Source organism: Furipterus horrens, unplaced genomic scaffold, assembly GCF_987537825.1.
Source record: "Furipterus horrens unplaced genomic scaffold, mFurHor1.1.pri manual_scaffold_10, whole genome shotgun sequence".
NCBI lineage: Eukaryota > Metazoa > Chordata > Mammalia > Chiroptera > Furipteridae > Furipterus > Furipterus horrens.
Window position 1 is genome coordinate 48,609,935 of NW_028327180.1, and position 27,799 is coordinate 48,637,733.

A 27,799-nucleotide genomic window follows, 5' to 3' on the forward strand; every position below is an offset into this window, starting at 1 on the left:
CAAACCTCGGCCTATTGGCAATGCCTGTTTTCAGTCCCGCGGACCAAAAGACGTCGTCTTTTTTCACACCTTCCAGGAGTCGCAGCTACTCCAAATATAAACTACATGTTCCAGGATGCTTTGTGCAGCAGCTCTCGCGAGAGACGCAAGGTGTGCCGGCCCCGCCCCGTGCGCCTGCTTCCGCCTCCCTCTGGCGACGGCTTGTTGTTGTGGAGGCCAAAATGGCGGCTCAGGCTGCGGCAGTGGCCCAGGCGGCCGCGGCCCAAGCAGCGCAGGCTGAGGCGGCCGAGTCATGGTACCTGGCACTTCTGGGCTTCGCCGAGCACTTCCGCACGTCCAGCCCTCCCAAGATCCGCCTATGTGTACACTGCCTGCAGGCTGTGTTCCCCTTCAAGCCGCCGCAGCGCATCGAGGCCCGCACGCACCTGCAGCTTGGCTCCGTGCTCTACCACCACACGAAGAACAGCGAGCAGGCGCGTAGCCATCTGGAGAAAGCGGTGAGCGCGGGCCCTGCAGCGAGGGAGGAGTGCAGGCTCCTTCTGGGACCCGAGCTGACGGGCCGCGACCGCAGCGGGTGAGGGCAGCCTGGGCCGCTCCTTGGGGGACCTGAGGTGCGACTTCCGCATGAATCCCAGGACCCCAAAGCCGCCAGTCTCTTGGGGAACCCTAGGTCCTCGCCCCATACGTTATTTAACACAGGGTCCAGGACCCCGCTCTTCTGAGGAGAAACAGGGTCCCCGAGTTCTTCAGGTTTTCAGAAGACGACCTGTTGGCGCCTATGGAGACGTCCCCAGATCGCCAGCGCGTCCTGCAGCCTCCACCTTCTCAGGGCTCAGCCCCGGAAGTATCAGCCTTAACTCTCCCTCCTAGAGTGTCTCGGGATAATGGAGGGTCATGGTGACAGTCCAGGCATCCCTTGGGAATCTGAAGTTCTGTCTCAGAAAATCTAGGAAAGCATTCCCTCCCTGGACCCGGAAGTCTGATTAAGTGTCTGGAGAGTATCGTGCCCCCATTAGTGATGTGTGGGGTCATATATGGGAGGCAAAGGCCCAGAGCCTAGAGTTAGTCACTTTAAGTCCTATAAGGAGGTAGAACAGTGTATGTGTGTGTGTGTATGTGGGGTCTCGATTCCAGGACCAGTTGCTCAATGGTGAAGGTTGGGAGAAGGGGATCTCCCAGCTCTTGCTTTCTCTGTATTCACCCGGTGACTTCTTTTTTTCCCACCTCCCACTAGTCCATCCTCTTCAGAGGGCGGACCTAAACCTCCCCACCTCCCGTCTTGACTTGTGAGGTCTTGGTGCTTCAAAGAATCTTCTCACAGCAACACTGAACTCCTGTCAGACCATGCTTTCATTTGCCATTTACTTTCTTATTCTGATTAAAGAAGCAACTTAGATTTTTAAAATGTATTGATCTGCCCTGGCTGGTGTGGGCCAGTGGATTGAGTGCAGCCTGTGAACCAATAGGGCGCTTGTTCGATTCCTGGTCAGGGCACATGCCTAGGTTTTGGACCAGGTCCCCAGTTGGCTGCATTGAGAGGCAATCAGTGTACTATATCTTTGCACATCAGTGTTTCTTTTCCTCTCTTTCTCCCTCCCTTCCCCTCTCTCCAAAAGATAAATAAATACTTTAAAAGTAAAATAAAATGTATCGATCTGAAGTAAACTGGAACCCATCCGTGGTTGATAATTAGTTGCCTTTGGGAGGATACAAGATCTTTGTTTTACATACTGTAAAGAGTTGGAAGGGAACTTTACTCCTTGCTTGATCAACTTTCTTGTTTCAGCAGTGAGGCAGTAAGGACCCAGAGAGGTAAAGTGATTTGGCCATAGCCACATGGCAAGTTATTAACAAAATTGGGCTCAAACTCAGGCTTAAGATCTCCAGGTTCTGTGCCAAGACAATTAATTGTTACTGGTTTTGTGCAGTTTTATTTTTTCAGTCATTCCACACATATTCAGCTCACACCAGGTGCCAAGCCCTCTTCTAGGTGCTGGGATCAGCAATAACTAAAACAGTCCCTGCCCACATAAGCTTATATTTTAGTTAGGGAGACAATAAATATGTAGTAAGAGGTTAGGCAGTGATAGAAGAACCATGAAAAACATGGACCAGGGAGAAAGGGTGGAGTTGATGGGGAGCCATTTTTGGCAGAGGTAACTATTTGAGCAAAACCTTAAATGGGGTAAAGGAAGTGAGCCTGGAGAACTCCTTGGGGTGTCAGGCGATTCCCAAGGAGTGCCCAAGCTGTCAGTGGCCTGTGACTAGTTTGTGTCAGGGTCTCTCTGGGGCAATGATGAGGCTGAGATCAAATAAGGCACCAGGTTTCCTTAGATATGGGGTGGCTGGGGGCTGTGACTCCTAGGGCCTGGGGCCCAGGGTCCCTGTTCTGAAGTTCTCCCTTCTCTTGATAAATAACAAATCCTGCCACCTCCCTTCCTTTGTCTTGGAAACCATTGTTTCTGACAGTATCTTATAGTCACTGTGTATATCATTGCATTTTGGTAAGTTAGTGCTGTCAAAGGGAAGCAGCCATGCCTCAGATTGCTTCCTTGTAGCCACTTGGCTTTTTTGGACTCGTACTCTTAAACTCTTAACCTTGCGAAGTGGCTTCCCTTGATTTTACAGAACCCTGTATCTTGTGGGGTCTTCTACAGAGCCACAGGTCCCCTCCATAGCTCATACTGCTGTTATTAACACCTGGAAATCCTTTTCTTTCTGTCATTTGCATCCCCAGCTGGGAATTTGTTCAGATTTCAACTGAAGTGCAGTTATCCATGCTGTTTTCTTTCTGCAGTTGTTTATGATCTTCTTTTGCATTGCAATTCAAGCATGCTTTCTTTAATCTTCATTCTTTATCAGCTGTGTGTTTCTCTCTAATCAAGCAGCTACGAACTTTTATTCTTTCCTTTCCCAGACTCACTTGATAAAGAATCATAATATATTCTTTTGAGAAGTGGTTTGCTAGGTTCTAGTCCTGAAGAGCAAATGGCCAAAGGGGTTCCAATTTCTTTTCAGGGAGTAACCCAGAGTAACAACAACAACAAAAACAAAAAACAAAAACTTTTTAAAGAGGTAAATAACTTTCAAGTATTTTATGACAATTTTCTCCTTGATCATCCCCCCTGCTGTTCTTTCCTGAACTAATTTCTCTAACTTATAAGTGCTGTAGGTAAAACTTAATTGGCCTCTAGAGTTAGTACTACATTCAGCTTCCCTGTTGTTTTCATCATCATTTGCTTTCTCTGAGAAATGATAACCTCCTTGGTAATAGTATTTTTTAAATATAAGGTTAGATTATTTACTTTTCTGTCTGCTTAATGTCAGTTTCTAACTGCTTTCTTAATTGTATTTGTAAGCTTTATAGAAGGAATATATAATAAACTTACCCATCTGCTTCATTAATTCTACCAGCTTTGAAAGAATCATCTGTTAAGTGTTCTCATCAGAGGCGTGAAGGGTGTTTCTCCCTTTCCTCAGTGGCTTTATTGAGGTTGAAGTCATTGATCTCAATGAAACCTGCCTCTGCAGACCCTTGGAGCCGCTCCTGGCTACCTCATTCCTTGGGTCTGCTCGGTAGATCCTGTAACTATTACAGTGTACAATCGGACCCTTAACCTGAGAGCCTTTCTCTTTTGATTGTGGTTTTGGCAGCGATGTAGATGTGTTGTCAGAGTTTTTGGCTGCTCTGATTCCTTCAGTAAATAGTTCGTGATTATAAAGGATGATGCTTTACTCAGAAGTCTCTTGGCTAGAGAAATTGCGAGACTATTTCTGTCAAATTGTGTTCCTTTACATTTCTTTTTCACCTTATTTTTCCTCTTGCTATACATCTATTCCTCTGTGACCTTTTAGCCTTCCTTATTTTCACACTGCCTTTCGAGCAGACAGTTCCATTTCAGTAATTTGCACATTCCCCCTTAACTTTCTCATTTTTTGTCATATTTCTCTTTATCCCTTGGCCTGGAAAATACATCATCGTCTTAGAATTTTTCTGATCTAAGAGCCACAGAGAAATAAATGCTACTTCTCTGAAATAATTGATCTTTATTTGCTGTAATCCAGGCAGTCATTCTACGTACAGTGGTCTCTCTGACTGCAGTATCCATGTCAAGGCTGCGTTTATTTTCTCATTGCTTTTGGAACAGAGCTCCTTTTTAGTGGCGAATTTGCTCATCTGAACTAGAAAGCAGCTCCAAACTGCTGTCCAGAGAGTTGTTAATGTTTCCTTCAGGTTTAGCCTGACAGTCTCTGTTTTACCATCCCAGAAAGTAATTCAGTGCTTCCCTTCCTCTTTTTAAGACCTGAAGGGGCTCAGTGGTGAGCCTTTCATCATCAGGCACAACTGGAGCAGATCTGTTATCCTCCAGGATCATGACTGTGTCCTGCTAAATTTCATGCCCCGTTCACCAGGAGCAGAACCTTGTGCAGAAGCTGTATTTACAGAGCTTGGTGTTAAGCATTTTTATGGAAGAGTGATCTGTGCTTCCTCCTCTTTTCATTTCCATTTTCTTTGCTCTATGAATCTCTGACCTCAGGATTTGAAATTTGTTTAGGAACCATCACAGTTCCACCATCATGCTCTCTGCCTCCCCTCCAGCTCGATTCTTCTGGTTTCTGCCTGGGAATTACCATAGTATTGTTGGTGCCTTCTGCATGCCAGGCCATACATTCATGCTTTTAGGACACTGTCTCTCATTGGATCCTCAACAAACCCACAAGGTGGAGACCACTTCTGAGTTGACAGGGAGATGCTTGTAAACATTGTCACTCAGGAAAAAGAGGCAAGACTGGCTCCTAAGTACTGTGCTTCATCCCAAAGATGTTGCAGTTGATAACTTTCTGCACATTTTGGTTATTTAAAACCTGATCTTAAAAAAAAAAAAAAAAAAAAAGAAGTACAAAGAATCCTTAAAATGCTCTCAACCCTGAATTGGATCCTCCAAGCATGAAAGGTATGCTGATCTGGGTCCTTCCATCCCTGAGGGTAGATTTTGGCCCTGCAGTGACCCTTGCTTTCCCTGAGAGCCCCAAGGTGACCCCAGGGACTTTTGGTAGGGTTGTTCAGGTCTGCCCTGAGCCTGCAGCCTCCCCACAGCACAGGGCCTGCACTCACTTTGGCTGCTTTCCTATCATGAAGGAGGAGACATAAAAGCTGTTTTTTAACGTTACAAAGTAAAACATAAGATGAGGTAGCAGCTTTGGGTAAGGTAGCAACCTTGGTATTTTATTTGTGAGATGCATATATTTCTGATGTTTGTATATTTCTGATTTGTGATTTTATGTTATAAGTGTTAAAAATATATAAAAATGAAGTCATTTGATTGGCATCTGACTGACAATCAATCTGAGAAAGTGGACTGGCTTGCCCTGACACTGGGCCAGTTCTGTAGCTTCTAGCTTTGGAACTGGGTCATTGTCGGGGGGATGGCTCAAGGTGTCACTGGTGCTGATTCCTGGACACAGAGCAGTGATGTTTGAAGGGAGCTGTCTGATGTCATTTAGGAGTTAGGTCTTTGTGTTTGAAAGTCATAAGCCTCAGTTCTGTGGCCATTCACATATAAGGAAGCTCTCATTTTGTGGTGACACTAGATGAAGTTGTTTGTGTGACAAATGTTTCCCAAGCACCTCCTGTGCGTCAGACCGTTCCATGAACTAGGTATGCAGTACCATGAGGAGGCGCATCGTAAGGCTTTACCTAACATCCCCCATGTGGGGATGTTTAAAGTAGGGGCACAGCATACACATAAGAAAATGAAAGCAGGTTGTGACCCTGGGAACAGATGCCAAGGACCACCAAGATCCAGCTCCTCCATGTGGGCCCATACCCCCAGTCCCGTCCTTGTGTGTGTCCTCTGTGTTCTCTTTATCCACCCTGTATTCTTGCTAGAGGGCTCCCCTTCTGCACAGACGCCTTGCCCGAGGTAGGTCTTGCCCGTGGAGTTGAGTTGTGGAACCACTGATTCTCAGGGTTGGGCCAGATCTCAGCCTGCCCCTAGCCCAGCTCTTCAGTTACGCAGTCTTCTCCATAGCATCCCATTCCTCCTCCAAGTTGGTGGCCTTCAGGAAGTTTACTTTGCTGGACTGCCTTTCCCCGTGGGAAGGAATGGCTTTTTTAGAAAACAAGCCCGAACTTCTGTGTTTACCACATTCGTGGCATCATATACACGTGGCTGTAACTGGGCTTGTCCCCGCTGTCTCTGTAGACAGCCTTCAGGTGAGGAACCTCACCTCTGAGACTGCACTCCTGGCAGCAGGCACTGGCCCTTCCTTCTGGGGACCTTGAGCCCCTGCTGACCCTGCTGCAGTGGGGCTTTGGGAAGGTATACTCAGGCTGGCTGCAGAGTGCATTTTGCTTGGGCTCTGAAAGCACACGTGTACATGTGTGCATTGTGTGTGCACCCACACATGTGCTTGTGTGCGTGTGCATGAAAGAGGAGCTCAGTGGCACTGAGTTCTCCCCCCCCCCTCCTCCTCCTCCTCCTCCCCAACCCCCCTTCTCTTTTCTCTATTCTTCTTCCACAGCTCCCCCCAGCCCCTTGTGTCTTTCAGGCAGCTGGTCTGGGATCCAGTTCCAAGTATTTCCCAGCCTCTTTTGTGTCTTCTTTCTCCACCACTCACTCTTGCCCCAAAGGCGTCTCCAGACCCAAAGCTGCCCCCAGACTTCACTGGCCCCTCCTCCTGCTCACCTTCCCAGTCAGCAGCCCCTTGGGCCTTCAGCCTCTGGCTCCACTTCCCTCTGCATTCTCTTTGCTGCATCTCAGATACTCTTTGTTGGGGGTGGAGGAATAATTTTTAATGTTTTTTTTTTCTTCACAAATACACTGAATACAAATACATTGAATGCAATCCTGGACCAAAAATTCTGCACAGTCCTTTGCTACTGGTCCTGTGATGGCAAAACCTTTCATCTCGCCTTTATTGTTTACTCTGACCTCCACATTATCTTCAAAATAAAGAAACACTCAATCTTCTCTCCAGTATGACCTTTGTTGTTTGATTACCACCACTGGATGTGCCACATGATTACCACCATGTCACCCACAACAGCAACAGGAAGTCTGTTCAGTCGTCCCTTTAACCCCTTCACAGAGATGATACACAAATTTTTTTGGCTTCTGCGTTGTTAGTACAGTTGGTCACGGTTCCTACCGGAAGACCCAGAGAATCCAGAGTTTCTCACTGGAGGGCCCACCACGTCCTCACTTAACATCTTAAGTGCTGGAAAGCTAGGATACTCTTAAAAATTCAGACCTGCCCTGGCTGGTGTGGCTCAGTGGACTGAGCACAGGCCTGTGAACTGAAGGGTCACTGGTTTGATTCCCAATCAGGGCACATGCCTGCATTCAGGCCAATTCCCCAGTTGGAAGCGTGTGAGAGGCAATTAATTGATGTTTCTCTCGCACATCAATAATTCTCTCTCTCCTTTTCTCCCTCCCTTCCCCTCTAAAGATAAATAAATAAAATCTTTTAAACAATAAATAAGATGTCATTGGGCGCTTTTGTTTTATGCCTCTGATTGAGTCAGCCTCTATGGGTGACATCAGGGCATTCTGACCCACAGTCACCACTGCCAGTATAGCACATAAGCTTCCAACCTTATCTTCCTGGCTTTCTGCTTTTTCTCAGGCTCTTCTTTGCCGAGAGCACCTCCCACTCCTCCATTGCCTGGAAACACACACACATATCCCAACCCCAGATGTGCACCCCCACCCCCACCTTGTGCTGTTCTCCCACAGAGCATGGCAAGTCAGGGTCTTCTGTTCAGTTCAAGATCTGCCTTCCCAACACCCATCAGAACTCTTGAGACCATTTGTGGAACAGGTATCAGATGAATACTTGAGTCCTAGACGGTCTGACAGACTGTGGTCAGTGTGGTAGACTCTTCTGGCACCTCACTACCTCCTGTTGGAATGTGGAACTCAAGGGCACAGAAGTCCCCAGTGGGAGTATGTCATTGTCTGAACCACATCTTGCATGTATGCCAACAGAGGGACCTGCAAGCTCAGATCTCAGAATCATCTCTGCCACCTCTTGTCCTGGTGCTGCCCACACAAATCCTTCCTGGAGCTTTCCTCCCTCCTCTCTGAAGCTAACTTTGCTCATTTCCAAGCATCTTTTAAATGCTGCTTCCAAGAAAGGACTGACACCCCCCAGATCCACTCTCCAGTTGTAATTGATTACTCATATGTCATGATTTGCTGTCAGGATACTGCAATGAGTGGCATGTGAGGGCCCCTCTCAACTCTTTCCCCCTCTGAAACATTGTGGCCCTAGTGGGAGGGGCTCTGGCCTGAACTCAGGAGCCTGGTAGGACAGGAAGACCCTGTCAGTAAGGGAGCAAATGCTTCTTCCCTCTCCCCCAGGCACGCTCTGGTTGCTGGGTTAGGAGGAAATGAGCCCATAGGCCACCTTCCCACTTACCTGAACACCTGCAGTCTTTGTGACAGGACAATCTGTAAACCCCAAAGCAGAGCTAGTGAGCATGTGCCAAGCATTTGGCTGAGAATTAATACTTTTTTCTTTCTCTTTCAGTGGTTGATATCACAGCAAGTATCCTTTTCTTAGTACTGTTTCCTTTAAGAAGTGCTCTGTTTAAATAAAAAGAATATATTAGAAATGTGAATTCCTGCTATGATGTACCCCGTGGGTTTAGCTCTTGCCCCTCAGACCACCTGGAGAATCTCTGTTCAGCCTTGGCTTCCCCTTCAGACCATCAGCCTCTCCGTTGGTGCCATGCTCCTCCTCAAGCCCTGGCTTCCAGCTCCACATCTGGCCAGCATCAAGCTCGGGGATTGCTGGGGGAATGCATGAACTTGGGGTTTCAGAGCAAGTGAGAATGCACCTGACCAGCAAACTTATGCAGTGTAAGAACCCCATGCTTTCTTCCTTTTAAACTGACCTTTTAGCAGCATCTGTACTTCCTTAACCAGATGTCACTAGATCCCACAGTTTGAAGATGTTAAATTTGAAGCAGCAAGTCTTTTGTCTGAATTATACTGTCAAGAGGTAAGAACCTATGGTTTCTGAAAGCAGAGCCCCTCTCCCTGTAGTGAAGGTACCATGGCAAATTGGTGCTTTCAGGAGTGAACTGACTTCCTCTTGGCTTTTAATGCTTACCTTTACTTTACTGCCTTCTGTATCCTGACATGGGGTGGCTCTGGGTGATCAGTTGCTCATGAGGGCCAATAGAATATTTTTCTGAGACTTTCCAGAGACTTGGAAAACAGCCTTGTTCTTAGGCTAAAGACAGTTAGTTCCTGAACAAGTCCATATAGTTATTCTTAATCTGGTTCCTGATCTCAGGTGTAGCTGAAACTCACCTTTTCCCTCTTTGAGCAGCAGCGTGTCAGCCTCCCTGGGCAGCAGAGAGTGGGTGCTTCACACGCCTGGCCCCTCTCTCTTGTAGAACAATAAAGATGGTAATTGTCATTTAATTGGACTAAAGCTACTTTCAGTTTAGTCGAATGAGTTATTTTAAGAGCAATGCAAAAACCTCCCAGCCAGTGAGTCCAATAAAATATCTTTCTTCTTTTAATAAAGTATATCGGCAATCCCAAATCCTTTGATGAGTGTGAATGGGAGTGGCCTTCTGGCACTCCAGTTGCTGCATAAGGAATCCAGCTTGTTTGCCAGTTTCTTTCTTTTCCTCTCTTAAGTGTGACTGTTTCCTTTCAGAATTCTGTCGATGCAGCAAAGCCATTGCTGCGGAAAGCGATCCAGATTTCACAGCAGACCCCATACTGGCACTGCCGCCTGCTCTTCCAGCTTGCTGTGAGTACTGTAGGCCTGGCCAAGATGTGTGACTGTTGAGTGGGGTCGTGACCTTAGGACACACCCACCTAACTACAAATAAAGGCAGACTCCAGACACACAGGCCCTCCTTAGACTACTGCACCAAGAGGATGGGGACACAGGAATGATTCTTTAGCCTGCTCACAAGTCCCCTCCAGCCTCAGCAGTAGCCCCAGCACAGGTCTTACATTCAGCATCAGGGGTGGTTGGTAGGAGGGCCTGTCTCCCCAGCGGCTCACTCAGGCCTTGTCATTGCATTCCCCTCCCTTCTCGGTTCTCCTTTTGGCCTGTGTTCACTTAAATTTGGGAACATTTCTTGCCAGAAGCCCACCATCTTTTTTAAAAGCTGTGCTGAGATTCCAAGGGGCTGCCCATTGGGCAGTGAATACCTGCTAGAGTTAGGCCCTTACAGGGTTGCTGTGACACAAACTCGTCCCCCCTCTAATAACCTCCTTTTAGCTCCCCAGATATAGTGGTGCCCTGGTCACAGTGCTCTGGGATGCTTAGACAGATGGTGCTCTCTGGACTGGGCCTTCTTGGCTCTAGTGACTGGGCCTGAAGGCTCTGGGGTAGGTTGGCTCCATTCTGAGAGATGCCTCTTCTGTCCTGGGTGCTGCCCATATTTCCCTCTCACTGCCAGCCTCCCCCCTCTCCTGTCCCTGACCCGGTCTACTTTATACTGCTTCTTGCCTACCTTCCGTGACACAGTCCTATCACTGCCTGTGTATACAAGGCATGGGCCCTTGGTTGGAATTGTTCCTCCCTGCCCCCGATGGGAGCCCCTCATTCCAATAGGGTGTGAATCAGGGTCTCTTCTGGGAAGAGCTCACCCAGCCAGTATTCCTGAGCTCTTCCCCCTGGCCTACTGCTATCCCACACAGCATTGTCTTCTTTAATCCTCCCATGTATGCTTTGCCCATGGCAGATAGGTAGTGGATCAGGCATTGAGGCACCTGCCTCAGGTCATAGAGTTGGAGGGTGCTGCATGCACCTGGGAGCTCAGGCTCAACTGAGTCCCCACAATATCCCTTCCTTTTAGTCTGCTAAGGCTTTTGGGTTTGAAACTCCTGTAGACACTTATCCCTGAAGGTGTTTCTCCTTGTTTGGGCTACTTCTGGCTCCTCCCTAGTGATCAGCCCCTGAAGGTGACCTGCAAAGTGCAGAGACACACTTGTGCAGCCCTGGGGGTCCATGCCCATGAGTGTTAACTGCTGGCTTTATGCAACATTAAACTTAGATGATGTACACTGTAGGCAGAACAAAGTTCTGTACTCAAAGCAGTCAACAATGATGACATGATTTGGTTAATTTAGCTCAAAACTGACACTGAGGCAATTTTGTTGACAGGTGGGGAGGGTCACTTTAACTCTCTAATGAAGCATGAAGGTCTGGTGCTAAGTACTATAAAGCAAGAGTTTTGGAAGCAAAGATGATTGTTCTCTGTCCTTTTTAGCAACTGCACACCCTTGAGAAGGACCTGGTGTCGGCCTGTGACCTCCTAGGCGTGGGAGCCGAGTATGCACGGGTGGTGGGATCCGAGTACACACGGTAGGCACCCTTTCCCCACATCCCTCCCTTCTTACTTGGAAAGGGCTCGGCTATTTGATCTTGGGGAAACAAATCGAACTGGCATTTCAGCATGAAACAGTAGTCACCTGCACACGTAGTAAGAGATGTACAAATTAAAGCACCACCAAGTCCTGGTTGGTTTGGCTCAGTGGATTGAAAACCAGCCTGCGGACCAAAACGTTGCTGGTTCGATTTCCAGTCAGGGCACATGCCTGGGTCGCGGACCAGGTCCCCAGATGTGGACGTGCAAGAGGCAACCAATCAATGATTCTCTTGCACATTGATGTTTCTTTCCTTCTCTTTCCCCCTTCTTTCCTGTCTCTCTAAAAATGAATATTTGAAAAAACATAAAGCACCACCAGGATGCCTTTTATCCCATCAATTCATTTTGCCAATTCATGAAGTTGAAGAGTGACTCTGACAGTGAGAGACAGCTGGCATTCTCAGCACCATCAGCATTTACACATACCTAGTATCTTTTTCCTTTTTCTTTCTTTTTTTTCATCCTCACCCGAGGATATGTTCCATTGATTTTTAGAGAGGAAAGAAAGGAGAGGGAGAGAGAGACATTGATCAGTTGGCTCCCTTACGTGCTCCAACCGGGGTTTGAACCCACAGCCTAGGTGTGTACCCTAACCAGGAATCAAACCTGCAGCCTTTTGGTGTACGGGGCAACACTCCAACCAACTGAGCCTCTTGGCCAGGGCCTTATCTAGTATCTTGAAATAAAAAGTGCTCGTACAGCCTTGGCTGGTGTGGCTCAGTAGGTGGAGCGTCAGCCTACAAACTCGGTCAGGGCACATGCCTGGGTTGCAGGCCAGGTCCCCAGTTAGGCGAGTGGGGGAGGCAACCAGTCGATGTTTCTTTCATACATTGATGTTTCTCTCCCTCTCTTTCTCCAATCCCCGTTCTCTGAAAATAAATAAATAAATAATCTTTTTTAAAAAAGTGCTCCTACAATTTTCTGGGCTGATCCCCTTTGTGGTACAGATGTGAGAGCAGTGCCCACAGAGGGCGTACCCAGTGTGCTTGGCAGCACCTAAGGTAATCCCAGTGTCCCTCTCAAGGTGCGTGGGTGCTTTTAGATGCACGACAACAGACACAGTAAGAGGAATAAGCAGATGTTTGTATAAAAGAAGGGACATAGGTTCATGTTATACATTAAACTGCTTAGGCCATCTGGAGACTTATACCCTGGGGTTGGGAGTCAGGGGTCGGAGGCCACAGGAGCTTCACTGTGCACCCTCTGTAAAGGCTCTCTAGTCTCTTTTTTCCTTTGAAGAGAGGAATCCTCTGCACTAGACAGACTTCAGGCAGCAGTGCTTATATTCTGTTGCGTGCATTGGGGTCCTGGAAAATTCCATCTCGTGGAGCTAAGCTTATCTCATCGAGTTGTTGAGACAAAATGGTCCCCAACTCTTCTCTGAGCTCTAGACTCAAGTGCCCATGTGGAGACACAGTTTTCCATAGACTGTCCTTATCCCTTAGTAGCCCTGCCCTGAGATGACAGGTGTCACACAAGCTGGCCTCAGATTCCTGGCCCTTCCTGGCCCCTTTATGTTGCAGCCATCACTGTGTCCGTGTTGACACACTTTGCAGGGCACAGAGACAGCCACACTGTGCATTTTCACACATGAGTGTCCCCAGACAGGCTTCTGTGCCACTGTGGGTAGGCAGCTTAGATGGGCTCCACCGGGGCACAGGGCACAGAACTTCGACCATTGATGTAGGGCCTCTGAGCCTGTGCTTCTTATGTGACAACATGGGAACCTTAACGTGAAGTTCCAAGCCTTAGGTTTCAGTGGTTGAATAGCAGGCAGGTAGACCAAGAGTGTTCATACCATGACGTAATAAGAGGAAAGAGCTTGGGGTCCTGGAGCAGAGATATTTCTTGGGCTATTTCACTGTGACCTCCCACCTTAGTCTCCTCACCTGTAAAATAGAACAGCACCCACTTGATGAGGTGTTGGCCTCAGCACACAGGGACTCTGCCAAGGCTGGTAGGACAGAGTCAGATGTTTAACAAACTAGGGCCTTGGGCTCTTGTCTGACCACAGTTGTTCCTGAAGAAAATGACCACCTCCCTGGCTTCCTCCCCCATTGTTCTGGTTGTTTCCTAAACTTTGTAACATGCTTATCTTATTTTTGTTGGTGGTGACAGCAGTAGACACACATTCAGAAAGTACCTAAAGGTTTAAAAGAGACAATAGAAATTTAGCCTTGCTAACTATTATGGGTGAAGACAGTGGATGGTGAGGCTGCTAATGTGCCTAGGGCTCCCCACGTTCACCCTCTTAACACTCAGGAGAACCCAAGGGGGCTTGGCCAGTCACAGGTGAGGAAGGGGAGGAGCAGAGAGGCCACAGTGAAGTGTGGATTTGGGTTCAGATGCCCAGGCCAGGCCATTTTCCCCACACCCTATGCTGTTCAGTATTGTGTCAGCAAGAGTGAGATTGTGGCAGGCATGCTGTCCTGCACCCTGTCCTTCTCTGCTTTCTGAGCATCTGTCTATGCCTTTTGGGCTTTTGAGCCACATGAGTGTCTAAATTAGGCCAAAAACATAACGATTGAATAGGACAAAGTAGAGCAGTTTTGTAAATAAAACCAGCCTAATTGGGGGCTGCTGGGGGCCCCTGTCATCTGCTTAACCATCCCCTGAGGTTGCTTGTTGGTCCCTGTGAACAGTGGGGTCGTAGTCATCCCAGGAGGCACCTGGGCCTCGCAGACTGACTCCCTCTCTCTTGTTTTCCAGGGCACTGTTCCTGCTCAGCAAAGGGATGGTAAGTTGAGGCTGAGCAGAATGGTGCTGGTGTGGTGGACATGAGGACGGGCTCCTGCTCACTGTGGTGCAGCCCTATGGACACCCAGACCCTTAAGCACCGCGGGCAGCCACAAGAGCGAGGCCCCTGTGCTCCAGTGGGGTTCAGAGGTGAAACTCAGATTCCAGATTGTGCGATTTGTGCTGAAGAAGGAGCAGCCTGGATTTGGGTTCCAGCCCGGCTTTTCACCCTCCCTGCATGGTTCCTCCAGTCCCCCAGTGGGTGGGCAAGCAGTTGGTGGCCCTGTGCACTGGGAGGGGCTCTCAGTGCCTGTGCTTCTCCCTCTGCAGCTGCTGCTGATGGAGCGCAAGTTGCAGGAAGTCCACCCACTGCTGACCCTCTGTGGACAGATTGTTGAGAACTGGCAGGGAAACCCCATCCAGAAGGAGTCTTTACGCGTCTTCTTCCTGGTGCTCCAGGTGACACACTACCTGGATGCAGGGCAGGTGTGTAGTGCCTCCCACAGTAGGACTGCTGGGGAGCAGGCAGCCGGTGAGGGGGCGTGGGACTGAGGTACCCTCTCTGTTGTTACCTCCTGTCCCTCACCAGAAAGTGCATCTCATTTAGGACTTAGCTCTCCCACATACCCGATTGTGCTCTGGCCTGAGTACTACGCCCCTGAGGGCAGAGGATGCTCTGAGAGTGGCCTATCCCCATGTTGGGAGTAGCATGGGCTCATACATTTCTGTGATAATAAACCATGAGGATTCTGCCAAGGTGCCTGACACACAGAGCAGGTATTCAAGCAGTGTGTGTCCACCACCCCCATCTGATGAGAGCATTGTGGGGTTCGAGTAGGGACTGACAGAATCAGCTGTGTCCAAGACTTGACTCCGTAATCCGCGTGTGGTTGAGGAAAGGTGGTACTCTCTGTGGGTGAATATCTCAGTCATTGGGGGTGCTGCCCCATCCCCCTCATTCCACCCTGTCCCAGTGACTGCCCACAGACCTGGCCTCAACTGACAGGACACCACAGGTAGAGCCCCAGAAAGTGCTGGGCAGGCCTCTCATTGGTAAGGGACTGCCTCAGTTCCCCCACCTGTGCCCACTTTTGGGCCAAGTGCTGTGCCCAATGCATAGAAACACAGCAGACTCATGGGGTGCTCTGGACATGTCCTATGGGACCTTGGGACAGGGTTTCCTAGTGCCCAGAGGCCAGTTTGTACAAGATAACGCACCTGTAGGACTCCTGGGCCCAGGAGGCCACTTCCTGCCCAAGGATGACTGCTGGCTTCCCCAGCCCTATCCTGCCCTCTGAGGGTCACTGCAGGAAGGTGAAAACGTAGGTCATGCTGGTTCTTAGACAGGCCTCTTCCTGTCCTTGGTGTTGGGCCCAGCATTGGGTGGTGGCTGAACCTCAGTCCCATCAATGACCCCTCCCCCCCCAGGTCCTGGCCCTGACCCTGTCCCCAACCATGAGAGCCTGCTGACCCATTTGGGGGCAGGCTCTCTAGGTGGTAGGTGTGCCAGGAGCTCTTAGGAAAAAGGGGCTGGTGAGCTGGAGCCCTTTGAGAGTGGGTAAGTGCTCAGGTTTGTGGTGCTGTCCTCCTGCTGTAGGTGAAGAGCGTGAAGCCATGCCTGAAGCAGCTGCAGCAGTGCATTCAGACCATCTCCACACTGCATGATGATGAGATCTTGCCTAGCAACCCTGCTGACCTCTTCCACTGGCTGCCCAAGGAACACATGTGCGTGCTTGTCTACCTGGTGAGTCCCTGGGGCTGAGGCTGGGGGCCAGGTGGGTGAAGAGAGGGCCCTAATGATCACCACCATCTGGTCTTGTCGCCAGGTGACCGTGATGCACTCCATGCAGGCTGGCTACCTGGAGAAGGCACAAAAGTATACAGACAAGGCACTCATGCAGCTGGAGAAACTCAAGAGTAAGTCAGGCTGGGTGGGTCACATGGCCACTGCACTCCTCGGTGGGTGGCCCAGCCATTGCCTTGGGCTGGGTGTGAAAGACCACAATACCAAGCAGTCCCCATGAGTCCCTGCCTGTGGGTCTTTTACCCTAGTTGGCAAACGAGGGTGACCTGGGGTCAGGACGGAGGAGGCCAGGCTGAAGCTTGACCTTTGATCCCTGACTAGGGGTCTTGTGCCATCTCTGTCCTGTCCACCCCACTACAAAGACAGCTGAGATAGCCAGATCCCACCTGGGCCTGTGGAGACAACAGTGCCCAGCTGAAATGAGGTGGCTGTTATTATCAGTGTTCTGACATGGATTGTGCTCAGCATGAGGCCCGGATCTGAATTTGGTTCTTGCTAATTGACAGTAGATGCCCTGTAGGTTGTGGGTTTTTCCTGGAAACTTGACTAATCTATCCTTTAGAACCAGGGACCTTTCACTGCCAGGAACCCAGAGCTCTGGTTCAGTGTCCCCGTTAACCTGCTTACCTAGTCCCTCTACCCTTTGTCAGCTCTGCTAGGGGAGGAGCCATCAGCCAGAGAACCAAAGCCCTTGGGAATCACAGTCCATTCACTCTGGCCAAGTTGAGAAAGGTCTGCTCTGTCTAGTTCCAACCTGAGGACAGCCACTCAGGGCAGCCAGGAATTTGGCCTTCCTCCTACTGCCTGAGGCTGTCACATGGTCTCATTTTCCTGGACAATGTCAACATTTCTAGAACCCAGGTGTCTGGAGTGTTCTTGAGCACGTGACTTGAGTTGTGGTGGTTGAGGATGGAAAACAAGTCCCTCCAGGGATTTCTTACAATTATAATACTTTGGTCTCCAGAACCTGCTTTGAGCCTGTCTACCCACCTCCAAAGGGAGATGAACCCCTCACTTGAGGGTGCAGTAGGCATGAGTGAAGTGACAGGCTGGGTCCTGGCCTGGTGCCCAGCAGAGCAAGTAGGCTCATATCTGGTAGTCAATGGGTCTGTGTGGTGGGAGGCTAGACCAGGAGTCAGCATGTCTTCGGCTTCTCCAGCTGCACACTCCGAGTGCTCATTCCCCTCTCACCTCCAGTGCTCGACTGCAGCCCCATCCTGTCCTCCTTCCAAGTGATCCTGCTTGAACACATCATTATGTGCAGGCTTGTCACAGGACACAAGGCCACCGCACTACAGGAGGTAAGGCCACTGGGGGCCATGCACACACTGGGTAGGAGAACCAGGGAGCAGGTGGTTGGAGTTTTCCAGGTCTCAGAGGTCACTGCATAGGATAATGTAAATTTGCCCAGTGCATGTCAGCAGGACATTTATCTTTGTCATTCCATTATAATGTAGCAGTTGGTGGCCATGTTGAGCACAGTTGATCAGATAATCTGATACAGAAATCAATGGGCCTTTCCCTAAAAGCTCACATGCCTAAAGACTATGGACCCTGGAGTTTGGGATCCACTGACAGCGATCCCCTCCCTGCCCCATGTAACCCTTGCTGCCTATCTTCCTGAGAGGGCACGGGCCCTTAAGCAGGGCAAGGGTGGTGATGGCTAAGACACGTTGGAAAGGGAGAAGATAGGTCATAGACAAGGATCACTGTCTGCAAGATCAGAGCTGCCCTTTTCCGCCACAACAGGCTTATCTGCCAGAATTTTGAACCCAAGTTAGGGCAGGCAGGATGTGGACAACAGGTCCTAGATTACAGGTCCTGTGTGTGACATTGGGCATGTTCTCCCGGCAGATTTCCCAGGTCTGCCAGCTGTGCCAGCAGTCACCCCGGCTCTTCTCCAACCACGCAGCACAGCTGCACACGCTGCTGGTGAGTATGCAGGGCTGCCCACCCCAGCCCCATTCTAGTTAGTGACCCCATGACTGTCACCCCAGGCAGAATCTGTAATATTCCCAGTGGACTTCATTCTGATGGGCACCTCAAGCCCAAGCCAACCGAGATTCTGGGAGGAGGAAATAACTCAGCATGCCATCTTTTTGCCTTCTTGCTGGGGAAAAAGCTCAGGTGTGGCTGCCTCATAGAGTCACTTGTCAGGCTTATCCAGGTATAGCCATGCAGCCCTGGACAAGTGGCAAGTCCTCAAGCCCTCACCATTTCCTTCTTCCAGGGCCTGTACTGTGTCTCTGTCAACTGCATGGACAACGCAGAAGCCCAGTTCACCACAGCTCTGCGGGTAAGGTGCTGGCCCTCACTGTGTGGGGCAGGCAGTGCTTCTTATTAAGGAATCAGGCATGGGCTGTGATGAGGATGACAGCCACACAAAACCGTGGTCAGTGGTTGACTCCAAAGCATTCAGTCTGATGCCAGCTGTGACCGTGATGCACTGTTTATCCAGAGCTTTCCGTGGCAGATCCTGTGCTTCTCAGATGGGGACAAGGCCAGTGCTGGCAGCACAGCCTGACAGGGGATAGCTGTGGATAAGGGGGCTCTTAATCAGCCTAGGATGGGTCTTCCTCTGCTGAACCAAAAGGCAGCCATGAAGGAGACCGGCACCCACTGGTGCTACAGCTTGTTCAGTCACTTTGACTCCTGATTCTCAGCACCCCCAATAGCCCAACCAGGCTGGTGATGGCTCATACCATAGCTGAAGATGCAGTCACTCGGTAGGGTTCAGGAGCTCCCTAGAACTACCCTATGGCATAGCTGGGACACAAAGCTGGGTGTACCCTGATCCTGCACCAGCCCCATGACCTGGTTACTCTGGGACAGAGGCTACCCAGTGCTGCCAGGTTAGGAGGAAGTTCTGCTAGAGCATGTCCTGGCCTCAGATGTGGCTGGTGCCACATCATTGTGGAGTCAACAGGCCCAGGAGTCAGCAGCCCAGTGGCAGAACTCAGCTCTGTTCACTTCACTCCAGGACCAGATAAGTACATCCTCACCTTGGTGCTCCCAGGAAAAGGAGGCCAGCAGCACCTTCCTCCTGGTGGTCCTGGGGCAGACCCAGGCAGAGATGATGGGTTGTGGGGGTGGTTCTGTGACTCAGGTGAGGTCACTGGGGGTATTAGGTATACCCTGACTATCATACAGGGAGCTCCGCTCTGTCCCTTGTGTCAGTCTCCAGGATTGGGCTCAGGTGGTATTACTGTTCCTCCAGGGTGGTTTGCATGGCTATGGGTATAGGCAACATACCAGAGCATGAAGAGCAAACACAGTGCCCACTCCGATGGCCTTTCATGGCCATTCTGTGCCCCAGTCAACTCAGGCTGTCGGGACCCCTCCCCACACCTGCCTCACACTGCCTATGAGGTTCTCTTGGTCCCTTCCTCCTCATCTCACTTCCCATAAGTGTCGATTGCTCTGATTGTGTGTCCCAGCAAATCCCTCATTAGCTGAGAGGAAATGGCGGGGAAGTGGTGCAGCCAGAACTCCAACCCTACCCCCTTGGCCCCAAACAAGATCACTTCCTGTGGTCCTACAACAAACTAACCAGAGTGTTTTTGCTGCATCAGAAGACCTTCTGGACCCCTAGTGCCCTCAGCCTTTTGCACAGCTGTGCTTACTCAACCTGCTAGAAACCAGGGTCTGGATGATGACTTGAATGGCTCAGATCAGTCCCTCTCTTGGCTGTTCTCAGTTCCCAAGAACTGTGGACGATGGTCTGTCCACCACTGGCCATCAGTAGCATCTCTGGCCTCCTTCCTGGCTGGAGCCTTTCCAAGACCAGTATGTGCCTTATGCTGTATCAGCGCTCACAAGGTCTTAGGGTCACTGTGGTGTGGAGGGAGTGGTTGCTCGGATCTCAGTCCTGAGAAACAAGCAGAAGATAGATCAAAATGTAGCGTGTTCTGAGGACAGGATTAGGGTGACTGGTTTCCTAAATTTCTCATAACAGATGATGGTTTTATAGCAAAAAGAACTAACAGCTGTACTGTTCTTGGGTTTAGGAGAAGGGTGTGTAGGGTGTGTGTGAAACAAAGAGGATAGGAGACTCCACAGTAGCCCCAAGAGAGTGGGTGGCCCCCATGCCGTGAGTGGACTCTAACATCCTGTGTCCCGATTTCAGCTCACCAACCACCAGGAACTGTGGGCCTTCATTGTGACCAACCTGGCGAGTGTGTATATACGGGAAGGAAATAGACACCAAGAGGTAGTAGGTGACAATCTTCATGTTTGGTATCCTTTCTTTCAACTTTATTCAGGGGCTAGGGTTGGGGGTGTCCTGGGCCAGCCATCTCAGCAGTCCCAGCATATCTGTCCTCAGAGTATTGCATGTCTTGGGAGAGGCCACATCTGGAATATAAATGTTTCCTATTGAAAACAAGCCAAGCTTTGTCAAATCTCCTGGAGCAAATTCAGGTTTTTCTACCCTGAGCTATTTGCTGTACAATGACAAGCCTGTGGCTCACTTCTGAGGAACAACAGCTCGGGCAGTCATTTGCACTGGCTCAGGGTTGTCCTGATGCCCAGACATGGATCATGCAGGTGAAGGGCACAGGGTTTGTCCTTAAAGGACAAGTGCCCTCATCCCTGAAATTTCCCCCCTAACCCTGAGATTTCCTTCACCCCTGGCATACCCCGAGCTCTGGGCTTATTCCAGAGTGTATCAGGTTCAGCCACTTCTTTCCACCCCACAGCCTTCATTTTAGTTCAGGCTAACATCTCTTGTCTAAAAAATGTTTAGCTGACCTCCCAGATTCTGGATTGGTTCGGGTGCTTTGCACTACAGGCAGCAGAGAGCCCAGCCTTGGACTCTTGGCAGTCAGGAAGCAGCAGGGCAGAGTGATCTGGACGCCAGGCGTGGGCTCCATGGGTCACACTTGGTGGGTCATAGGGGAGCCAAGAGCTCCCCTATATCTTTGCTCCCTACTCTCACCCCTGTTCTGCCTTCTGGAGGGGCCTTAAGGGAACCAGAAGCCACCTTGTCCCCAGGCCAATCTCCAAAAAACAGCCTGAGAAGAACTAAAACATTAGTCATGACATTCCCTGTCAGAGCCTCTCAGGTCCTTTCCCACACCTCCAGATTATCCCTCCTTCACCTCCAGCTCCCAGGCCCATGCAGGCTCATCTTGCTCATCTAGGCCTGGCCCTTTAGACCATAGAAAGGCTGGGACTGGGCAGTTACCCATGCACCCTGACCCCGCCACCTGGCACAGGGCAGGATAGGTTAAGGTTGTGAGGACCCTGCACCAGACCCTTCTCACAGGAGGCTGTGATTCCCATGGAGGGGGTATGTAAGGAAGTAAGCAGCCTATGCAGTGTCCTGTAGTCCCCTCACCTGCTCTAGAAGACCCTACCCCTCTACCAGTAGGTTGCCCAGGCAAGGGATTCAGGCAGCGCTGGTCAATTTACTAGCATATTAGGGGCTGAACTCATGTTTAGAAATGCAGAGTGACCCGAACTGACATTTCCTTTGCAGCTGTACAGCTTGTTGGAGAGGATCAACCCAGACCACAGCTTCCCTGTCAGGTAGGTGGCCCCACACTGAGGTCCTACTTTACTGCCTGGTTTATGTATTTTCTGCTCTCTGTGATGATGCCAGCAGCTTTGGGGCCCCTGGCTGCCCAATACCCCAACACCTTGCACCACCACCACCCATTCCCCTTTTGTAAGCCTGCTACACTTACGAAAACCCTACCAAGTTGTGACACTTCACTTTCCCCCCAGCTCTCACTGCCTTCGAGCAGCGGCTTTCTACGTGCGCGGACTCTTCTCCTTCTTCCAGGGACGCTATAATGAGGCCAAGTGAGTGTAAGAGAGGGCAGGCAACCTGGGCTGGCCCTCTAGGTGTTTTCTCCCCTGACAGTGTGTGCTCAGGCCCTCTGTCTCCCTGCCAGGTGGGTTCTACTCAGGGCTATGAGGCATTCTGACAGGGCCTTAGTCTGTTCTTCTCGTGTAGGCGATTTCTGCGAGAAACTCTGAAGATGTCCAATGCAGAAGACTTGAACCGGCTCACAGCCTGCTCTCTGGTGCTTCTGGGCCACATTTTTTATGTGTTGGGGAACCACAGGGTGAGTGCCCAGGGACAGGCTGAGGGGCAGGGAGCCAGCATGGTACTCGGGGGTGGGGATGGGCACAACCAAGCAGCACTTTGCATCCTGTGTCCCTCAATGATCTGTTTCAGTGGGTCCCCCCGCCAACCCTCTCAGCTTCATGAGACTTGGCAGGGGCAGGAATGCCCTGGCTCATACAGCTTGGGGGACAGGACCAGGGAACTTTGGGGCCCTGGAGGGTGAGTCTGTGGGGCAGATGGACCAGTGCTTGGTGAGGCCGCCTGGAGCTGGCAACGCTGAGACAAGTCATTACCATTTCTGTGTGTTAATACTTGGGGTGGAAAAGTGTCCTCTCACTCTGAATCCCTTGGGTTCTGTTTGTGCCCAGCACACATGGTGTCCTCAAGTTACCCTTGTTTCCACCCGTCACCTAGAGTGGCCCCTGGGGCTGGTCCTAGTAGGATTGGCCAGCTCCGTGTCTCCCCCATCAGTTGTGTATCATTGCCTGCTCTTACCCATTGACTTTACGTGCCTTTAATTTTTTAAAGAACACATTAGTCCATATTATAAAATATGACATGTTCATCATAGAAATTCTGAGAAGCAAAGTTGAAAATCATTGCATGTTCTGTCTTCTGGCTCTTTCTACCACCCACCCCTGCCACACATAGGTTTTGTTTTTCAGGATATTTTATTATATCTTTTCTACCCTACCCCACTATATTAGAGTTTGTTTTGTTTTGTTTTGTTTTGTTTTAATGGCAGCAAGAATATTGAACTGGCATCTACTCTGTAACTTAGACAACCTCACTTCAGCTGTTTTCACAGGACAGATGATGTAGGTCAGGTGTCTTGGCTTGCAAAGTTTCATCTGACCAAAGCCCAGGGCTTCCTAAGAATGAGCTTTTTCAATGAGCCTAGTAGTACCCCTCCCCACAACTGTATGACAAGTGTTTCCCAAGATCAATGGACCCTGCTGCTCAGGTCCTGGTGGTCATGGCTGGGGATGTCCCCATTCCCTAAGAAAAAAGAGCTATGGGTTCTTCCTTCTGAGTGCAGCTCTGTTCCTCAGTCTCTGAGCACAGTGAGGACAATGGCCTCAGTGTGTATCTGGGCAACATGAAGCCCCACTGAGTACCAGCTGTGTCCCTGAGTCTCAGTGTAGTGGCTGTGATTACCCCATTTTCATATGGGGAGATTAAGATCACAGCCCCAAACTCCAGACCTAAGCTTAGAACCAGATCTCCCTGCCACTCATTTATCCAGAAGTCTCCAGAAGCCACCTTGAGCAGGGCAGGATGGGCAAGGCAGCTTTACTGTGGGCTGCTAGGCTGGAGTTTCCGTGGGCATTCCGAGTTTGTGGACAGCCTCACTCAGGACACCATAGGATCACACAAGCCTTCAAAACCAGACTGTGGGGCAACCCCCAAGCTGGCATAGAAGAACCCAGAAGAACGCTCCCTCAGGTGGCTTCTAGACAGGCCCAAGCCCTAGGCCTGGAGTGATTTTTCCTGTTCTGTGCATTTTGAGGTCTTGGAAAGGCTTGGTTCAGTCTTTTTTTTTTTTTTTAAGTATATTTTATTGATTATGTTGTTACAGTAGTCCCATTTTTTCCCCTTTGCTCCCCTTTGCCCAGTACCCCCCGGCCCTACAGCATTCCCACCCCCGCTTAGTTCATGTCCGTGGGTCATGCATATAAGTTCTTTGGCTTCACTGTTTCCTATACTATTCTTAACTTCCCCCTGTCGTATTTTGTACCAACCGGTTATGCTTCTTAATCCCTGCACCATTTCCCCATTTCTCCCCCTGCCCCCTCCCAGCTGATAACCCTCCTATACCTATGATTCTGTTCCTATTCTGGTTTGCTTAGTTGGATTTTGTTTTTATTTTTTAGATTCAGTTCTTGGTAGTTGTGAGTTTGTTGTCATTTTAGTGTTCATAGTTCTAATCTTCTTTTTCTTAAGTAAGTCCCTTTGACATTTCATATAATAATAGCTTGGTAATAATGAACTCTTTTAGCTTTACCTTGTCTGGGAAGTACTTCACCTGCCCTTCCATTCTAGATGACAGCTTTGCTGGATAGAGTAATCTTGGTTGTAGGTCCTTGCTTTTCATCACCTCGAATACTTCTTGCCAATCCCATCTTGCCTGCAAAGTTTCTTTTGAGAAATCAGCTGATAGTCTTATGGCACCCCTTTGTAGGTAACTCTCTGCTTTTCTCTTGCTGCTTTTAAGATTCTCTCTTTATCTTTCACCTTTGGCATTTTAATGATGATGTGTCTTCGTGTGATCCTCCTTGGGTCTAGCTTATTTGGAACTCTCTGTGCTTCCTGGACTTGTATGTCTATTTCCTTCACCAACTTTGGGAAGTTTTCCTTCATTATTTTTTCACATAAGCTTTCAATTTCTTGCTCTTCCTCTTCTCCTTCTGGCACCCCTATGATTCGGATGTTGGCATGTTTAAAGTTGTCCGAGAGGTTCCTAAGCCTCTCTCATTTTTTTCAATTCTTGTTTCTTCATTCTGTACTGGTTGACTGTTTTTTTCTTCCTTATATTCCAAATCATTGATTTGAACCCCAGTTTCCTTCCCTTCACCATTGGTCTTGTGTGGATTTTTCTTTGTTTCATTTAGCATAGCCTTCACTTCTTCCCCTATGCGTTTGCCATACTGAAGCATATCTGTCAAGCCTGTGAGCATCTTTATCACCAGTGTTTTGAACTCTGCGTCTGTTAAGTTGGCTATCGCCTCGTCATTTAGTTCTCCCATTGGAATCTTGATGCATTCTCCCTTTTGGGCCATACTTCTCTTCTCTGTCTTCTCATTTTGACAGGCTTCTGTGTTTGTTTGCCTCTGTGTCTTAGGTAGAGCTGTTGCTCCTGTTACTCTGTAAGGGGTGGAGCCTTAGGGATTCGTCAGTACAGGGTGACCAGTTGTACCACGTTGTGGTGCTGTATGTGGGGGAGGGGTCAGAGTTGGAACAATGCCACTTGCTCAGCACTCGCCCCTTTTCCAGGCACCTCTCCCACTTCCACACTAGACTGGCGCCTCTCTAGCCGTTGCCCTGGCCGTCGTTCCCGGAGTGGGTGGGTCTTCGGACATTCTAGGACCGTGGGGGCCCTTTAAACAAGTGGACTCTGCTGAGAAACCGGCAGTTTTTTCCTCCGCTCCAACCCCCACCGGTTTGTACAGTCAGAAGCAATGAGACTTGATTTTCCCTGACGCTGGGACCATGAGCTGCGCGGTCTGGTCAGGAACTGGGAACGCTCCTCAGTTGTCCCTCTCGACTTTTTAAAATGTGCGACTGTGCTTTCCACCAGCCTGCCACTGCCACTGCCTCCACACCGCATCCTCTCCGCCCCAGCTCCACCCCTCCTACCTGTCTGGATGAATATTTCCTCTTTATATCTTTGTGGACTTCCATGCAGCTTGATTTTCTGGAATTTCTGGTTGTCTATAGTTTTGAGGTAGTTGTATTCCTTCTTAGTTGTGGAGGAGAACCTAGCGTGTCTGCCTAGGTCTCCATCTTGGCTGGAAGTCTTGGTTCAGTCTTGAAAAGCTTTGAGACCTACCTGGAGCTCATCTTTGAGGTGCCAGTTCGGAGAATACGAAGTTGTTGGGTTTTTGTGTCTCTAAGGAGGCATGCTTATACACCCATGGTTGTTGAAGCCAGGCCTTGGGAGTTGGTTTTGAGGATTTGTAAGTTTCTTGGCTACGTGACGAGTGTCCCCCAGGCCACTGCATAGGGAATTCTCCTAGTGTCACCCTGTACCCAACATTCCTTATGTCTGAGGTGGCCTTCCGCAGGAGCGGGCTTCTGCCTCCTGTGTCCATTCAACCCTCATCACTCCCAGTGGGCAGGCTACTGCCTCCTCCCTGGGCCTGGGACCCCAGAATCTGCGTTTCTAGTTGGCTCCTGATCTGGGTTCAGAGCTGACTACTGCCAGTACCTTCTTCTCTGGTTAGAATGACAAGGCAGAGGTGCTATGGCAGCTGTGCCCCAGACAGAGCCAAGGAGTGGAGGCAGTTTAATTTTCCCTGAGATTGTCAAGGAGTACTTTATAGTCATAGAAGGACATGCGAGATGGCCTCTGAAGTAGGAGTAGGAGCTTGCCAGGCAGCAGGAGGAGGACATAGCCTGAGCCAGGTATGGCAAGTGGGGCCTGAGGTGTCCCTGCTGCCTCCCCAACTCCCTGGCTGCTCTTGGTCCACAGGAGAGTAACAACATGGTGGTGCCCGCCATGCAGCTGGCCAGCAAGATCCCGGACATGTCAGTGCAGCTGTGGTCGTCAGCTCTGCTGAGAGGTGAGTACAGCAGCCAGACTTTCCCAGAGATCAGAGATGCCACGTAAGCCCTCCTTGGCCTTTGCTCAGACTGGCCTCTACAGACCACAACCCCAGTTCTAGCACACCCTCAGGCTCTCGGGAGGCCATTTAAGGGCTGTGGGCATTGGGCTTGGTCATGGTGTCAGCTCAATGCAGGATCTGGTTTAGTCTCTGGGATCTCTGAGGATGATTCTTGGCATCTGGGCGAAGACTTGGGCTGTGAGCACTGGCACTCAGCCTCATTCCATTGGGCAGGACTGGCCAGGATGCTCTGGACTTGGGGGGGCACTCATCAAGTGGCAGTGCTGTTACTCCTGCTCCCCCATTTACAGAGACTTGCCCTAGGCCCTGAGGAGGAAGCAGGGGGGCAGGCTGCTCCTGTCTGTAGTGGGGTTTGTGAGCTTGTTCAGTCTTGCCTCAGAAGTGGGTGTTGGGTGCCCTGCTCTAGTGAGCTCCTGTGTGCCCACTGGCCTTTGCTGTACAACCAGCCTCTGTGTCTGATCCTATTAGCCCCGCTGCTCACCCTTGTCCAAGCACACAACTCAGGAACTCAGCAGGGCACATGTGAGGGCTGCTTGGCAGGCAGGCTTGGCTGACCCTGAGACAGGGCTCAAGGCAGGTGACTTGCTGGGTGCACAGGAGCTCAATGGTGGAGCCTAGGTTTGACTTTAGGGCTTCACCTACATAAGGAAAGGGTATGGTGGTGGTGGCAGGACAAGTCAGGCTTACCCCATGTGTATTTTACCCTCAGACTTGAACAAAGCCTGCGGGAATGCCATAGATGCTCACGAAGCTGCCCAGATGCACCAGAATTTCTCACAACAGCTGCTCCAGGACCACATCGAAGCATGCAGCCTCCCCGAGCATAACCTTATCACGGTATGGAAACAAGGTCATGGGAGACAGAACATGAATGCTGGTTGGCTCCTCAGGGCTGGCTCACCTGGCTTGCAAGCCCTCCAGGGTGTGGGGCACACTCCCTGAGGAGAAAGTACACACTTGGCTGCTATCTCTCTCCATCTCTTCAGCAATCCCTAACTTTGCCTAGTCTCAGGAGGCCCTTAGATGTGGGAAATGGCACCAGTCACCCAAGCAGGTGATACAGGGTCCTTCCTGGTGCCCATCTTACTCTGATGTGGAGCACAGAGGGCCCTGGCTGGGTGACCTGCCTGAGGAGGGTAGCATTGCAGGTGCGGACACTTGGCCCAGCGCACCCTGCTCCTCCCTAGGAAGGAACTCACCTGTGTGTTTCTCCTCCCACAGTGGACAGATGGCCCGCCACCTGTGCAGTTCCAAGCTCAGAATGGACCCAACACCAGCCTGGCTAGCCTCTTGTGAGGCCCCTGGAAGGGGCCACCCAGCTTCTCAAGGCCTCCATGGGGCCCAGTGTGTCGCAGACATCCACCCAGGCGGCACTTGTGCTTTCCTCTGAGGCATGCTGGCATGGTGTCCCAGGCTTATTTCCCAACTGTCTC

The 27,799-nt window shown here is 50.2% G+C and overlaps 1 protein-coding gene across 2 annotated transcripts; it reads left to right on the top strand.

Moving 5' to 3' along the window:
• Positions 1-189: 189 nt before the first annotated feature.
• Positions 190-27,720, top strand: MAU2 (MAU2 sister chromatid cohesion factor). 2 transcript variants are annotated; one of them, XM_090290060.1, is made up of 19 exons: positions 190-497; positions 8,536-8,553; positions 8,944-9,009; positions 9,679-9,774; positions 11,249-11,343; positions 14,117-14,144; positions 14,474-14,629; positions 15,741-15,887; positions 15,970-16,060; positions 17,145-17,248; positions 17,802-17,879; positions 18,178-18,243; positions 20,074-20,160; positions 21,427-21,476; positions 21,675-21,752; positions 21,907-22,018; positions 26,213-26,303; positions 27,076-27,203; positions 27,588-27,720. In XM_090290060.1, exons 1-19 carry the CDS (start codon positions 222-224, stop codon positions 27,660-27,662), a joined length of 1,842 nt encoding a protein of 613 aa, XP_090146186.1. In that variant the 5' UTR covers positions 190-221; the 3' UTR covers positions 27,663-27,720. The 2 variants fall into 2 exon arrangements, with proteins under 2 accessions (XP_090146186.1, XP_090146187.1); XM_090290061.1 differs by having other exon boundaries at positions 20,074-20,157.
• Positions 27,721-27,799: the final 79 nt, after the last annotated feature.

Excerpts from the sequence above, each read along its gene's own strand:
- MAU2 (XM_090290060.1), top strand. The coding sequence starts at position 222 with ATGGCGGCTCAGGCTGCGGCAGTGGCCCAGGCGGCCGCGGCCCAAGCA. Across the intron at positions 9,010-9,678 it reads CTGAATTATACTGTCAAGAG|AATTCTGTCGATGCAGCAAA; the intron begins GTAAGAACCTAT and ends GTTTCCTTTCAG. Across the intron at positions 17,249-17,801 it reads AGGCCACCGCACTACAGGAG|ATTTCCCAGGTCTGCCAGCT; the intron begins GTAAGGCCACTG and ends TTCTCCCGGCAG.